The following is a 17,308-nucleotide window of genomic DNA, read 5'->3' on the forward strand; positions in this document are numbered from 1 at the left end:
TGACAGGTCCCGATTTTGTTCTGTTCGGCAATGGAAGCAGTGACTCTCCCATTTATCGCAATATCCAGGATGTGGGAGGTATGTCGTTTGATATCGTTGGTTGGATTTTTAATGACGTCATCGCTTAATGTGAAGCTTAATCACTAAAACCTGATGACTGAAAAAAGAATCCAGGCTTAAAATGGGGAGAGACCTGCTACTGAGTTCAAATCATTTTGGAGTCAAATTTATCGTCCGTCCTTCTTGATTTGATAAAATAAGTTATCAATCAAGTACTTGGATCGATTTAGTATTTAAAAACGGCAAAACATAAAGGGACTTATAATAAAAACTAAAACTCTTTAGAGTGGACTTCATCAATACATCCTAGTTTTTCTTGTTTAACTCCGAATCAGCTCTCTATGGGTAAAACTGTCATCAATAACATTCCAGATACAATATATGATTAATCTTTACTTAGAGCATACAAGACATTAAGTGGAGACGCAATCGCCCAGTGGTTAGGGCAGCGGACTAGCAGTCATAGGATCGCGGTTTCGATTCCCAGACCGGGAGTTGTGAGTGTTTATTGAGCGAAAACACCTAAAAGCTCCACGAGGCTCCGACAGGGGATCGTAGCGAACCCTGATGTACTCTTTCACCACAACTTTCTCTCACTCTTACTTCCTGTTTCTCTTGTACCTGTAATTCAAAGGGTCAGCCTTGCCACACTGTGTCACGCTGAATATCCCCGAGAACTATGTTAAAGGTACACGTGTCTGTGGAATGCTCAGCCACTTGCACGTTAATTTCACGAGCAGGCTGTTCCGTTGATCGGATCGACTGGAACCCTCGACGTCGTAAGCGATGGAGTGCCAACAACAGGACATTAACCAATGAGTTCTTCCCCCTTTTGGACAGTAAAATATTTGGCTGCTATTTCTAGCAAATCGTGCGACCATACAGAAATTTTCTTGTTGGTTTGTGAACAAGTGGAAGTAGAACTCTCTTGTATTAGAGAATATAAAAGTAGTTTTATATTTACGTCGTTGAGTTCACTTGGGATGAAAATAATTTCTTATTTATATAAGTCAAATTAGTTTCCGCAGAAATGTCGATATTTACACCTACAAACCAAAAACGATTGACCAATGTTGCTGTTGTACGTTTGAAAAAAGGAGGGAAACGATTCGAAATTGCCTGTTATCCGAATAAAGTCATGTCGTGGCGCAACAAAGTGTGAGTGAATGGAAATAGTTTATTAAGTAACCGAGTTTGTTTACAAAACTTATACATATACATACACAAAAGAAAATAAGTATAAGACAGCATAGTATGCATGTAAATGATGAGGCGTATGTATTCATAGGATTTTTTGTATTTTGACTGTGGACATTTAAAACTGCTAACGGGGCACTCGACCTGTTACAATTAGCAGCCAAATCGCACCCTTCGCATCCTCCCATCTTTAAAAAAAACGGAACGACGCAGTAGTTAATGTAGTTCGAGGTACATTAAGCCTAAATGAAACGAGATGGTGACAGCAGAAACCCTTTGATGATTGGTCTGCACAATCAGGACGATCTTTTAGTTAAACAACAACGTGCCTGAATTTGGAGTCATCGTAATAATTACTGAGAAAGAAAAATTTTTAATCCTTTTGATAATTAACTCACCAAAGACCGCTTCTGGTTCTCTAGTTAAAAAAAAAACCTTTGTGTTCTGTTTTTAAATATTTTATTGGTCCAGATGGACTATATGTAATCTGAACTTTTCCCCCCCTTGTTTTATTATTTTTTTTTTACGGAATCCCACGTTTTAGGCTATGGAGATTCCGATTCTGAAAATTTTTTTTCAAAAATCTCAATTTCAAAATTTCGATTCCCCCCCCCCCCCCCCCCCGGTTTTTATATAGATCCACAGGGTAAACCTAACTCAAACCCTAACCCTAACACTAGTTTTGTGAGATTTGGCTGTTATTTCTAGCATGTAAATAGCCTGCTTGGTGGGGGAGGGAATTGAAATTTTTCAAAAAATTTTTTTTCAGAATCGGAATCTCCATAGCCTAAAACGTGGGATTCCGTAAAAAAAATAATAATAAAACAAGGGGGGAAAGGTTCAGATTACATATAGTCCATCTGGACCATTTTATTTAAAATAAATTTAATGTATTTTATGTAAGAACTTGATTGAACGTAGTCAATGTATTTCACTCGAAATAAGTCCACGAAAGTGTTAATTCCCGCAGTTACACTATTATACCTTATTTTCTTCATGTGTAAAACTAATCTTTTCGTAATTAAAGTGATTGTTATACGCTAATTGTTATTTGGGACTCCAAAAACAATCACAGAAACAAAATTTTTTATGCATCCGAATGACAAAAATATATTTGTAATTTTCTTTTTTTCACTAAAGTAAAATTTTGAAAAGTATATTTCCATTTTAATCAGCCGTGCTTTACCTGCTTTGTAGCCACCTTTAGGTTTTCTAGGCAGGGCTTTGTAATTACCTTTTATGGAAATAAGAATAAATAAAATGCATTATCCCTTCCATTGAATTAAAAAAGTATTCTGAAGTTGTCAAAACTAATAGATACCAAGTTAATGAGAGCAAAATAAAACTTTTTTTTTCTTTTTATTATACTATTTCGTTGTTTAGCCACAAACTATCTCTGAATGATCAAACTTATGATCAGGTCTATGTCTGTAAGACGGCATGTTGCGATTTGAAAGAATAGGCTATTTTTAGTAAATAGAAGGATCGCGTTAGAGATTTAATTTTTTTTTCTTTTTACTTCTTTTTCTTTTATTTTTAGTTGTTTTATCGTAATATGTATAGCTTAAGAGTTGCTGTTATGTTTATATAAGATGGTTTTTGCTTGAACAGAACTATGGGACTGCGATTTCTAATAACACTGCAGAATAATTGATCCTCTGCTCCGTGCAACACATTCGTCTGATTTGTATACAAACTACGTTATTTATCCATAGATTGACCTTAATCGCGCAGACCTATAACATATATTCCAGCCACGACTACCCTATCTTTTATTCAGACTTTGTTTATTTATGATACCATTATATCCAATGTGGCCTTTTCTTAAGACAATAAACTATGACTTTAGGGAGATTTGGCTGCTGTGTCTAGCAGGTCGAATGAATTGTTCTCAACTAGGTTCCTTATGGCACCAGAGGGTCCTTATAAGCTTTTTTTTGGGGGGGGGGGGTCCACACAACAAAATAGTAAATTGGGGATCCACAACAGTATTTTAAGGACCCCTGAAAAAATTTTGCTTTAGATGTATGCATTGTATTTATTGCAAGAAACAACCAGGTTTTTTTCTCTAACATTTTAAATAGTTCAACCTACACAAGTTAATGTGTGAAAAACAAAACAGGAATTTTGAAAGGTTTTTATAAAACTAGTTTTTAAACATCGAATGGCAATGGTGTCCACCAGAATAAAATAGTAAACAAAAGTGTCCGTAGATGAAAACAGTCGGGAACCCCTGGTGTAGAGGTTTGTTAATGCAGTAAGTTGCTTAGATAGAAGTATGTCAGTCAAAGTATATTTTGTGGGAGTGGGGTACGGTGTTACAAACCATTGTTTCTGTAAAATGTAAAACAAGCTGCTAGGCTCCCTCGTATATATACTGTGTCTGTCACACTGCACTTGATCATGCAGCTTGGATTTTAGAATTAAATTGTCTGTTTAACACTACTACTACTATCAATTGACTGATAGGTATCTTTATCAGAGTTCACTCTGTTACAAACATTCTGATCATGTCTCTAGTTGTAGACAACTTTCTTCGTCCCTGTCCCCAGCCAGCACTGAGTATCTGAAAAATACAAGTGCTGTTCTTCCCACAATTCCCAGTGACTAAGCCTTAAAAAATATTCATTTCTATTTCAGTGCTGACTGAGCAGATTTATGATGAAAGTCATTCCAGCTACTAACTTATCATCCAATGTGTCTTTTATGACAGGGGAGATTAGTTGGTAGTCAAGAGACTACAGGGAAACTGTTTAGTCCTGCATCAGACCTGATTGAGTAGTGCTATGGTTTACAGTAGTGGTTCTCAATCAGAGACCATGTAGCCCTTGGTGGGGGATCCATATAATCATTGTCGTTTAACGTCCGCTTTCCATGCTAGCATGGGCTGGACGATTTGACTGAGGACTGGTGCATCAGATGGCTAGACCAGGATCCAATCTGATTTGGCAGAGTTTCTACAGCTGGATGCCCTCCCTATCGCCAACCACTCCAAGAGTGTAGTGGGTGCTTTTTACGTGCCACTGGCACGAATACCAGTCAAGCGGTACTGGCAACGGCCACGCTCAAAATGGTGTATTTTACGTGCCACCTGCACAGGAGCCAGTTCGGCAGCACTAGCGACACTAAATTGCTTATACATCTACAATACAAAGAATATTTTAATTTTTTAATAAAATTCCCAATAATATTCAATTATGAAAATACAGTAGGATTAAAAAAAAAAATATATATATTTTGAATGGCTATGGGGGTCCAGTATAGTAAAATAGGAAACAAAGGAATTCACAGACAAAAAATGGTTGGGAACCACTGGTCTGCAGTATTCTAATTGTACTCATCTTGTCTTTATCCCAGTTACCACAACCATGAGCACATTATCTGGTGTGCCTATTCTTAAGATCATAGGATGTGGCCTGTTTCTAGCAAGTTTAGTGAACATAGGTTGGCTCATGATGGTAATGTTAAACTTAAGTGATTTACCACTCAGATGTCAACAGAATATTGCATAATTAACTAAAATGATGGGGATTTGTATCTTCCCATCAGCACTGTGTTGTGTCCATGGACAAGAAACTTAACTTTCAAACACCCCAGTCTGTCTGTTAATAAATATTGCAGGATGGGAATAAATCACTGCTATGAACAGCTGTAGCATTGTAAAATTAATTAGAGATTCATTACATAGTTTTGAATTTAGTCCCTTCTTTATGTGTCATTTGGAGATGGGAATATTTTACCAATCTGTCTTGACACATATGTATTACATGGAGACAGGCTTTATGAGTACTCTATAACTTAATGATTTACAAACCTTATCTGTTCAGGAAAGTGAAAGATGATTAGAAATACTTATATTATAGAAACTATTTTATGAACTGTTTAAGTGATTAACCAAAACAGAATGCAATTGATTATAGCTTCTCCTTCCATTTGCTTTAATGTTAAAATCAGAATTTACCTGTAAAATGAAGCATCCTCCATAAACTGAATTTCTCACCGTTTTGTGTTCAGTCAGCAATAGTGTGAATCATCAGTTTTTCAAAAGAATAAATTAACTCCATGATAGTAGACTCTGTCTGGCACATAGTTAAACTCCATCATCTGATCCTTGGATACCTTTAGTGAGGTAGACTTTGTTGTTTTATTGTAAATATTTAGGCGAAACCACATGATTGGGAAGTGATCTTAATCACATAACCTAATCATGCTTGTACATACACACAGAAAAAAAAATTATATATATATATATATGCATGCCAACATGGAAGACGGACGTTTCATACTTGCATGAGTGAGATGAGTATTTTGGGGCAGTGTTTTGTACAGCCAGATATCCTTCCTGTTGCTGAGCCCCACTTTTTACCGAGTGAGGTAATTCTCTCCTACTCTACTGAACAAAAAACAGTCTGGACATGTTTACATGGAAACAAATGATACTCTATGAAATAAACTTGTTTTGTTTACAAAGTTTGCGTAGCATGTTAAAACCTGTCTCAAAACTTGGATGTGCTTTTATGGTGGACTACAAGCAAATTACACCACCACTGAAGCCATTGTTTACACTCAATAACTAATTATATGTGTAGACAAATATGCATATATATATATATATATATGTACAAAATGTCCTGCAAAAATGTATACACACTTTTAACTGCTGATAATGTAATTTTCATTTCTTTTTAGATTTAACCCATTAGAAATAATGAAGAAAGCCAGACAAAGCTTTGAACAAAGGAAATTTGTCCTAAAGCTCTTTTGGAAGTTTGAAAATGAAGTTGACGTGCAAAGGGAGTTTCAAATGGATCCACCTGTGCAACTTATCCTCACTTGAATTAGAGATAAGTCTGAAGCCAATGGAACTGCTCAGAATGTTCACAAGAAACATTCTGGTAGGCTATGGACATTGATGAACCTCACAAAGTAAGAAAGAGTACTAGAAATGTATTGCCAGAGTTCAAGAAAATCTTCGCAGTGAGTAATGACATAGGAACTTCAAAATCAAGTACACATCAGATTTCGAAGTGCCATCATTGGGAAAGTTACATCCCAAGAATAATCCATGCTCTCAATAAAGATGATCTGGGCTGAAGAGTGGATTTTGGCAAGACGTGTAGAAGATGCTCACTTTCCAACAAAAATTGTTTAGAGTGATTAGGCAATGTTTAAATCTTATGGATCAATTCATCTCCTCAACTGCACCTGCTGGCACCTGAGAGTCTGCATACGGAAGAACATCATGTTAATTTGCCAGAAATTACAAGGTGGTGTGGCTTATCATCAAAAGGATTAACTGAACCATTCTTTTTTTGAGGGTACTATAATTGGTTCCATTTACTTGAACTCGTGATAATTTAATATGCTAAGCATTCAAGAGGACTTTGAAGATGTGGAGTTTTATCTCCAGCAAGATGAGGCACCCTTACACTATTATAGTAAGGTCCTACCTTAATGAGATTTTACCAAACAGGTGGATTGGATAAAGAGGTCTTGTGGAATACCCTCTGCATTCACTAAATCTCCACACCGTTAGAGTTTTTTTTATGGGGTTACTTAGAAGATAAAGTTTACAGTAGAAACTGGCAACAGTTGACAAACTGAGGGCAGCCATTTCCTGAGAATGTGCACAAATACTGAATGAAATGTTTCTTAATGTTTGCGATTCCATTACTTCATGTTATAACAGTACCTGGACCAGAACAGTAATTTCGAAAACAGGTGTTCATTTATTTTGGACACCCTATATATATGTTTACACACTCACACATATATTTACGACAAGTTTCAATTTCCTTCTACCAAATTCACTCACAAGGTTTTGATCAACCCAGGGCTATAGTAGAAGACACTTGGTCAAAGTGGCACATTGTAGGACTAACTTGAAACCATGTAGAAGTGGACATACCCATGCCAGTGCATATTTATATATATATATGCTTATGTCTGTCTGTTAGTCTTTGTATGTATCATGAGGAGGTATGAGAGGAGAATATATATTTATTAAATCATGTGACTTCCACTGGGTTATGGCTATTTTGCAATCTTATTCATGTAGTATTAATTTCAGTATTGAAGATATTATGCATACATGTTTACATTAACATGTATGGTCAGCATCATACAATACATACATATTAATGCAAACGTATGCAAAATTTCTTCCACATTAAAATTAAACACTACAAGAATAAGGCTGCAAAATGGCTGTAATCCTATGGAATTCAAATGGTTAAATTTATATTTTCACCTCTCATACCTCCTGACTTTACATTTTTATGTACTCCTTATGAAATAATTTGATTGCTTGGATTTTCTGAATTTACAGTTACATAGACACTCTACATTGCATTTCTTTGTAATTGATTGCTCTGTGGACCAATAGCTGAGTCTGTAAGAAGAGCTTACTGTGAAAGCCACATACTTCTTTGAATCTACATCTGATACTAATTTATATATCAGCTGGCACTGTATCGATTATGATGATGAGGGTGGTTCTGGTTGATCTGATCAATGGAACAGCCTGCTTGTAGAATTAACGTGCCTGAGCACTCCACAGACATAGCTCTAAGGGAGATTCAGCATGACACATAACATAACATAACAAGGCTGGCCCTTTGAGTTACAGGTACTACTATTTTTGCCAGCTGAGTGAACTGGAGCAACGTGAAGGAAAGTGTCTTGCTCAAAGATACAATGTGCTGCCAGGAATCGAACTCACGACCTTACGATTGCGAGTTGAATACTCAAACCAATAAACCACGCGCCTTCACACTCATATATGTATATTATATATACACACACACTCACACACCTACATATCCTGTTTTTTGTTGAATAGGCATATCATATCTGCATGTCTTGGGAAGCAATTGAGAGTTGGCTTCAGGAAGAGAATTTGGTTGTAAAACATTGCCCCAAAAAGTTCCACCCATCCTATATATGAGAGAAATAGCATGAATGTAAGCAAAGCCATATTGCCTGTAAATTTCTCATTAGTTTATGCTTGAAAGAATTATTGGAGCATTTACTTATCTTTTTTAGAGAGAAAGACATTGATGAAGTTCTACAGACACATGCTGTGTTCATGAATGTTTCTAAAGGTCAAGTGGCCAAGGCTGAAGATCTGAAAAAGGCTTTTGGTACGGATAACCAAGATGAAATTTGTTTACAGGTAGACTTTTCTTAAGCTTAACTTCACCTCACCTGTAGTTCTTTGTTTTAATCATCATTCATCATTACAATCATCTTGTCTATTTTTCTTTCATGTTAGTGAAATTTTTTGTGCTTCATGTTGCACATACAACAATAGAAAAAAACCCAACTTCATGTATGTCTTAAGAGGATTTTATCATGCTCCATGCATTTAGAGACTTTATCCTGTTACTTGTGTATCAATTCTTATTCTCAGTTACAGCTCTGTTAAATACATAGCTTGTGTTGCAGCTTATGGAGTCTATCTCTTATAGGCTACAGTTTGCCTTGTTTTCTATGGTTGGATGTATTTCTTATAACCAACCACTTTGCAGAGTGAATTGGGTGCATTTTATTATCCCACTGGCAGCCCCTTCTATTTGCTCATAGAGAAAAGTGAGAGAATCAGAGGGAAGTGAAGTGGATGGTGTACTCTGCACAGGTGGTGGAAAGATGTGAATTCCCTGAGGCAGATCATCTACGACCATGAGCTCTTTCTGTCACCAACCCTCACTTGCTTCCAACCAAGGTAATATTTCCTCACGATCAGACATGTTTTTCATGCAAGGCTAGAAACAACAATGTCTTATATGATGTTGATGGTCATTTAGAATGGTCATGTGATGTCAAGATAAGGAGATGGACACATGCACATACACTTCATACACACACATGCATGCGTGCACACACTCACACAACAGGCTTCTTTCATTTTCTGTCAACTTAATCCGCTCAGAAGGCTCTGGTTGGGCCATATGTGTGTCAGTGTGTATCTGTATCTACATACACACATTCAACAACCAATTCTGAGTATGCAGTTAATTTTATGATGATGTTCACCAATCTTAATAAAAAAGGTATGTTGTTTAAGTTTTTATAAGTTGCAATACAGAGTTTAATAATTTACAAAACACATATTGAAAAAAAATGCACTAGATTTTTTTTTTATAAATTTATTTACTGAATACAAATTTTGAAAGTCGTTTAGGGAAGGGATTTCTAGTATTTGCTTCTGTTAGTGTTAAAATATTCTTGCCTGATAATTAGCACACATTATGTACAACATTTTTAGTTTGAAAGAAATGATTCTTCTGTCATCATCATCATCGTCATCATCATCATCGTCATCATCATCATCATCATCATTTAACGTCCATTGTCCATGCTGGCATGGGTTAAACGGTTTGACCAGGGCTGGTAAGCTGGAAGGCTGCACCAGACTCCAGTCTGATTTGGCATGGTTTTCTACGGCTGGATGCCCTTCTTAACACCAACCACACTGAGAGTGTAAAGGGTGCTTTTATGTGCCACCAGTATGGGTGCCATTTGCGTGACACCAGTATCTGTCACGACTGCGATTTTGCTTGGTTTGATGGGTCTCCTTCTCAAGCACGACATAATGCCAAAGGTCCCTGTGTGTAAATTAATTGGAACATGTCATACTATGCAACATTCTCATCTAATGCTTTCTTTTGGCCATGCATTTGAGAACAAACTTTTCCAAACAAAGAACTTGGTTATCATTTGAGACAAAGATGTACCGAGTTCTTGAAAGGCATGTACGTTTGATCATTTATTGAAGAGTCTGATCTTTCTTTTCCCAAGAAATCTATTTACAAAATTACAACTGATAAATTGATGGAATCAAACCAAGGCTAATGTCATAACAAAGTCATGTTGCTTTCAAAGGGATTTAATGTCTAGAGTGCTTACAAAGTCATCAGAACCAGTGTGGGAGAGGTGTTGTAAATTTCTGTGTACACTCCTTACTGATAATGAGCAGAGGACTACCAATATTCATTGCTACACTTTATCTGAACTGCCTTTACAATATGCCTCTATTACCAAGCTTCTATATAGTGACTTGACTTTCTAGAAATAGCAACCAAATTTTCAGATCAAACACTACCATTCTGAAAAACCGAGAATATTTAAATTCCATATTAAAATGCTAAATTTTACTTTTCTGTTTACTTTTTATAAATTTTTCACCGTTTTCACCTCTCTTCTTTTTTCATTTGTATTTTCTGACAGATTTTAGCAAAGGGTGAACAGCAGGTGTCAGAGAAGGAAAGACAGGCTCAGCTGGAGTCTATGTACCGAGACATTGCTACAGTTGTTGCTGACAAATGTGTAAACCTTGAGAACAATCGACCGTTTCCTGTAACCTTGATAGAAAAAGCTATGAAAGACCTACACATTTCTGTCAAACCAAACAAGAACACTAAACAACAGGTAATTTTGGATGCATTCTTTCTAGCATTCATTCAGTTGGGAGTAGTGAATTAGCTGAAATGATGAGTGTTAGACAAAATAATCAGGCTTTATTTACATCCCTTCATATTGTGAGATTAATGGCAGCTGGAGTTGACTGTTTTTCATCTTTCTTGGGTTGACAGAATAACGTACTCAAGTACAGGGACTCATTTAATTGATTGTACTCTCCACAAAATCAGAGGCTTTGTGCCTCTGTTAAAAATCAATCTTTGGCTAAATCTATTTGCTTGTTTATCCAGTTTCTCAAATGCTTTGTCATCAAATTAGTGATGGGTTTGAACAGATCGATAAGATTCCAACCATCCCAGCTAAGAAGAGATCTTCTACATGGCTGCTTTTTTGGTTATGACTAGTTAGCTGTTAAATCTCCCTCAAACCATATCCTGCTATGGTCTGGGTTCTGCTATGCTTCCAAAATCGTAGGATGGTCACAACTAGAATACCTTCCATCATGTTTACTCTGTCAGTCCTTGTTTTATACAACAGCTGTCAAATGACAAACCCATAAGGTGTCCTCTACATGATTACTTGGCCTGCTCAGATGTGGAAAAACAGCTTTTTTGCCTGTTGCCATTCTATGTGGTTGGGTAGCACAATGAAATACAACCACATAGGTCATTTTCTCATTCATGTGATGGAGAAAACAGGCTTGAAGAAAATTTAGCTGGTATTTCTATCAAGATGAGCAGCCATGTAGAGGTTACTTCATTAGCTCAAGTTGGAATGTTTATATTTTATAACCTTGCATGACTTGATCCCCAAAATAGATTTTTCTCTGTTTTACACCTAATTTTCCACTTATAGCATACTTCACTAACTGGTGTGGAGTCTTGTTACATGTGTAAACTCCCAAAACTTGCTCATAAATTATTTGGTTATGTTAATCTGTGAAAGAACAAGTGTCCTATCAAAAGTGAGTTTATCTCTCACCTGCTTTATGCTATGAAGGTGAATTTAAGCATGGCTCTCAGGAAATCAATATAATACTAGGTTTATTAGGCTGTTTAGCTTGTGGTCAGTCTTGATTGAGCTGACCTATAATTGAAGGTACTAGAACTATGACCATCCTATCTTTCATTCAGATAAGGTGTCTTGAAGACTACATTATCTAATGTAATCTTTTTTTAAGATAATAGAGTGGGATTTGAAGGAAGATAATGGCTAAATGGAAGACAATGTTAATTGGATTCTGAATATAACTAAATACTATTGGGTATTAAGTCTTACTCTCTGTTGATTCTGCCATCCATCGACTTAGTGAAACTGGCTCTGCTTCTATTAAGCAGTTAATTGTAGGAAGAAAAACTAGCTGTAAATACTACTACAAATTAATCATCCCTTACATGGTAAAGTGAATGAAAACCAGTAAAAAAAAAAAAAAATAGAATGGATACATCTTAGACAGAAAATTTAGTCAAACACTTGAATAAAACATAATGGTATCTTAATTCTTTTACAATGTTCTTCAAATATTTTAGTCTTCAGTGCCATTGAAAAAAAAATGTCTTTTTTGTAGAGCTTTCTGTTGAAAATGTCATTGGTACTCGTGAATGATAAGAGAAAAAAATCTATCATTGTTACCTGTTTGAATTTGCAAACATATTTTTTGAAAAAGAAACCCATTCTAAAGTACTATGTTGATACTTATTTTTAAAGAATTTCTTTTATAATTTTTCTTTGTCTTGCATCCCCTTAAATTCGTGTTTTACTATTGTAGGCACTAGAAGTCATCAAACAACTAAAGGCATCAGACACTATCAAAATTCAACGTGCACAGATGCGTTTAAGGATAGGAGTTTCAGGTGAGTGTCTCCCTTTCTGTTTTTGGCTTCCTTTTTCATCTCTTAATTCTTGAAAAGAAAATAAGGTATCATGTGTGCTAAACATCACTCACAATACATTGGTTATATATTTAGAGACTGAAAATATATTTAGAAATAGATCATTTCAAAACCTCAAATCCTAAATGTTGCCATTACTCTCCCCGCTTCTATACTGCTTTCACTTATTAAACTGTGGCCATGCTACAACCCTGCCTTCTAGGATATAGTCTATTAGATTGATCCAGGTAGTTATTTTAACAATGTGGTTATGTAGTTAAAATGTTTGCTTCACAGCCACATGATTTTGAGTTCAATCATGGTGCATGGAAACTTGGAAAAGAGTCTTCTACTATTATCACAGGTTGACCAATGCTTTGTTAGTGAAATTTAGTCAACAAAAACCATAGAGAAGCCCCTCATATGTGTGTGTGTTTGGTTCTGTGTGTTTTTTATTAATATCACTTGGTTATCAGTGACATTTATTTATGTCCCCTATAAACAAAATATCTGCCTCAGCTGTTCAATGTGTGAAGGCCATCAAAACATAGTACCTTCCTTGGAAACAAAATAAGGGCTTGCTGTCAATGCTGCTGCTTCTGATAATGTACTTATTTTGTGAACTTCAGATGGATGACAAGCAAAGTAGAAAAAATTGTGATATTTCTGGTTACTTAATTGTAGGATTTTGATGTTTTAATGAGAAATGTGGGATTCTTTTTCAAATGGAATTCTTGTTATTAACCACCAACACAAACTCCATGTGTTTAGTGTGGCACCAGCACTAGAAAAGTTCTTTTACAACAAACCAACAAGGGAGCCTCTATGTGGTTGATTAATTCGCTAGAATTAGCAGCCAAATTTCCCTCATCTCACACCTGACTGTCTTAAAAAAAGACTCATTGCACAATTCTAGTTCTGGATGTACAACAAAATGGGACAGCCATAGTTAAAATGCTTTTGAGTATAGATTCACTGAACCAAAACTAACTTGGAACAACAACAATTTCTTATACATCATCATCATCGTTTAACGTCCGCTTTCCATGCTAGCATGGGTTGGACGATTTGACTGAGGACTGGTGAAACCGGATGGCAACACCAGGCTCCAGTCTGATTTGGCAGAGTTTCTACAGCTGGATGCCCTTCCTAACGCCAACCACTCAGAGAGTGTAGTGGGTGCTTTTACGTGTCACCCGCACGAAAACGGCCACGCTCGAAATGGTGTCTTTTATGTGCCACCCGCACAAGCCAGTCCAGGGGCACTGGCAACGATCTCGCTCGAAAATCCTACAGGAGCCAGTCAGGCGGTACTGGCAACGGCCACGCTCAAAATGGTGCATCTCATGTGCCACCCGCACAAGAACCAGTCCAGGGGCACTGGCAACGATCTTACTTGGCTTGCCGGGTCTTCTCACGCACAGCCCATTTCCAAAGGTCTCGGTCCGTAGTCATCGCCTCGGTGAGGCCCAATGTACGAAGGTCTTGCCTCACCACCTCAGCCCAGGTCTTCCTGGGCCTACCTCTTCCACGGGTTCCCTCAACTGTTAGGGTGTGGCACTTTTTCACGCAGCTATCCTCCTCCATTCTCACCACATGTCCATACCAGCGCAATCGTCTCTCTTGCACGCCACAACTGATGCTTCTAATGTTCAGCTTTTCTCTCAAGATACTTACACTCTGACGGGTATTCACATTGACATTACACATCCAACGGAGCATACTGGCTTCATTCCTTGCGAGCTTACGTATGTCCTCAGCAGTTACAGCCCATGTTTCACTGCCATGTAGCATGGTTGTTCGTACGCATGCGTCATACAGTCTGCCTTTTACTCTGAGTGAGAGTCCCTTTGTCGCCAGCAGGGGTAAGAGCTCTCTAAACTTTGCCCAGGCTATTCTTATTCTAGCAGCTACACTTTCAGCGCACCCACCCCCACTACTAACTTGGTCGCCCAGATAGCGGAAGCTATCGACTACCTCTAGTTTTTAATCCATGAGGCTTGAGTCTGTGCCAATCAAATGAGGAACAAAGTATGTAGTAACAAAGGTTTTCTATCATAATGAAAAAATGGCTGCAAAAAATATCCAAATGTGATTTTGGTTGGTGTTATTATTTAAGACAATGAGCTATCAGAATTGCTAGTGTTGTGGACAAAATGGTTAGCAGCATTTTTTGTGCCTCTTTACATTCTGAGTTCAAATTCCACCAGTCAACTTTGCCTTTCACTTTTGGGGGGGGGGGATGATAAAATAAAGTACCAATCAAATATTGGGGTTGATGTAATAAACTGGCCCTGCTCCCCTCAAATTATTGGCCTTGTGCTGAAATTAGAAATAATGTTATTTAATCCAGTTGAACTCTAATTCAACCGATATATATGATCAAAAGTGTTCTATCTGTGACTATCTTATCTTTTATCCAAACATAGTGTATGTAGGATTACCTTATCCAATGTGCACTTTTTTAAAAATATAGATGAATGGGATTTGAGAGAGATTTAGCTGCCAATTCTGTTGATGTTGTATAACTTAAGGCCATTCCTGATCAAGCTGGCCTATAGAGTTGTTGTTGTTGCTTGGTAGCAATGATATGCTTGTTAATGTTGTTGGCATTTGTATTCATATTTTTGTTCAGTTTGAAGAAAGACTGGTAGTGTTGGTAATATTAATGTTGTTGGAGACAGTGTTAGTCTTTTTTCTTTATTGTTGCTTAGTCCCAGGTAAGATCTCATGCAGCAGTCGGGTGGTGAAAACTATTATTTTTCTTTCAGATATACTATATCAAGAACGGTGTTATGCGGAGGTTGTAACTAACAGGATCTTGTCAAAGATCAAATCCAACTTTGACAAGAATAATTTTACCTGCCTCGCCACAGACTCCGACTTGTCAATGCGGACTTGTCTGAAGGCAGTGAGTAATTTGCTCAGGAGCTGTGACGGGATGGATTAATTATGACTAATTGTTTTAATTCTTGAAACATTGTAATATTGATGCTATTATTGTAACTATTGATTAGTATTGAACAAAGGTTTTCGAGGGGTTGCCAGTCAGTGGGCGCTGGTGCCCCTCCCATTTCTTCATCCATGTCTTTTTCTCATTTTTTCATTGATGTATTTGTCCAGCCCTGGCTTCTTGCTAATCTGTGTAATGCCTCAATGGCAAATATTATGAAATAAAGAATGGTGTTATGCAATGTGATTTGGCTGTTATTTCTAGCAGTGATTCTCTTTACTGTGTCAACTTTAGTGATCACTGTTCTGAGTTGAAATTTCCAAGCTGCATACTGTGTTTGAGAGAAGGCAGGTGGTCAAGTGGTTAAGGTGTTGCACTCATGATTGCAAGAATGTGATTTCAATTTTCATACCAGGTGGTGCATTGCGTTCTTGAGCAAAGCACTTCATTTCATGTTGCTCCACTTCACTCATTTGGAAATGAGTAACCCTGTGAAGGATTGGTGTCCTATTCAAGGACAATGTTATGATCTAGGTCACCACGGAAACCAGGTAACTGATCCTATGAGTCCTAGGGCTTGAGACACTAATGTCCAGATGATCATATTGTGTCTCTGTATTTAGATTTTAACAATAAGTTGGTTTATATTAATTATTTTAACGTAAGAATGACATTTTAAAAAAAATATTTTTTTCTCAGGTAAAGATGCTAAAAGGGTGAAAGAAAAGGTTAAAAAGCTGTCTACCAGAGTGGAGAAAGAAGATTTTGATGATGAACTGGAAATGGTAACTGATGTTTTTTTAATATAGGAATAAAGTATGGTGAAGCCAGTAGTGTGTGTGTGTGTGTGTGTGTGTGTGTGTGTGTATGCATACATGCACACATGCATACACCTACATAACTTTGTGGTTATGAAGTTTGCTTTTGTAATCATAGTTCTGGCATCAACAACACTTTGTGAATAAAATTGAGTAAACGAAGACTGTGGAAACCTGTTGGCTCTGAATGAATACCACATTTAATTTGTCTTTTGTGATGTTTTTGCATTAAGTATGATACACAATGCCTATTATAATCTAATACTACTTCTGTTGCACATTCCTCATGAGGCTAATTTTATCTTTTTGCTACAAAAAAATATAATCACTCACTACATTCCGTAAAATGGCTGGCATTTGGAAGGGCATCAGTTATAGGAACCATGCCAAAGCAAACATTGGAGCTTGACACAGCCCTCTGGCTGACAAGCTCTTGTGGAACTGTCCAACCCATGCCAGCATGGAAAGCATGTTAAATGGTGATGATGATACAACATCCTGCTCATGCTATTATGACTAAACATAAATGTAAAGCAATGAAAAAGTATTTATTTTCTTTTTCTTTTCTTTTCTTTGTTTTGTAGACTGTGTTGATTGATCCTGGTTGTTATAGAGAACTCAGTGAATTAATTCACACTGAAACCAAAGGTAAAGGGCATGTTGAAATTCTCAGTTTGAAAGACATAGAGGAAGGAGATGAGAAACTTGAATAAACTACAAGCAACCCTGAAGTTTCACCAAAACTTAAAAAGACTGCTGTGCTGTTTTCCTTTTTGTGTAACAATAAACTAGAAAAGCTTTTTTTTTTTATTTTTGGAAAAAAAATTAAAAAACATAAAATGAAAAAAAAAAAGAAATACTGAAAATGAAAAAACAATTGGAAATATACTGAAAAATAAAACAAAAAATAAAACAGTGCTTTGCCAATCCAAAACAAATGAAATATTCTTAGAACAGAATAAAAGATGCTTTTATTATTGCCATTAAGG

General features: G+C 36.7%; 1 protein-coding gene across 2 annotated transcripts; it reads left to right on the forward strand.

The window, feature by feature from the left end:
- The first annotated feature begins 212 nt into the window (after positions 1-212).
- LOC106869813 (ribosome maturation protein SBDS) lies at positions 213-17,302 on the forward strand. Of its 2 annotated transcripts, XM_089353650.1 has the most exons (7): positions 972-1,218; positions 5,947-6,183; positions 8,302-8,431; positions 10,486-10,686; positions 12,446-12,530; positions 16,201-16,286; positions 16,904-17,302. In XM_089353650.1, the coding sequence occupies exons 2-7, from the start codon at positions 6,170-6,172 to the stop codon at positions 17,030-17,032; spliced, it is 645 nt and encodes a 214-aa protein (XP_089209776.1). In that variant the 5' UTR covers positions 972-1,218; positions 5,947-6,169; the 3' UTR covers positions 17,033-17,302. The 2 variants fall into 2 exon arrangements, with proteins under 2 accessions (XP_014771183.1, XP_089209776.1); XM_014915697.3 differs by lacking the exon at positions 5,947-6,183 and having other exon boundaries at positions 213-1,218.
- The last annotated feature ends 6 nt before the right edge of the window (positions 17,303-17,308 follow it).

This window comes from Octopus bimaculoides, chromosome 6 (genome assembly GCF_046866305.1).
Source record: "Octopus bimaculoides isolate indiv1 chromosome 6, ASM4686630v1, whole genome shotgun sequence".
NCBI classification, from domain to species: Eukaryota; Metazoa; Mollusca; class Cephalopoda; order Octopoda; family Octopodidae; genus Octopus; species Octopus bimaculoides.

What these genes read in the sequence shown, in the direction of transcription:
- LOC106869813 (XM_014915697.3), top strand. Translation starts at nt 1,091, where the DNA reads ATGTCGATATTTACACCTACAAACCAAAAACGATTGACCAATGTTGCT. An exon ending in ATGTCGTGGCGCAACAAAGT is followed by an intron (nt 1,219 to 8,301) that starts GTGAGTGAATGG and finishes TATCTTTTTTAG; the next exon opens with AGAGAAAGACATTGATGAAG. An exon ending in AAGATGAAATTTGTTTACAG is followed by an intron (nt 8,432 to 10,485) that starts GTAGACTTTTCT and finishes ATTTTCTGACAG; the next exon opens with ATTTTAGCAAAGGGTGAACA.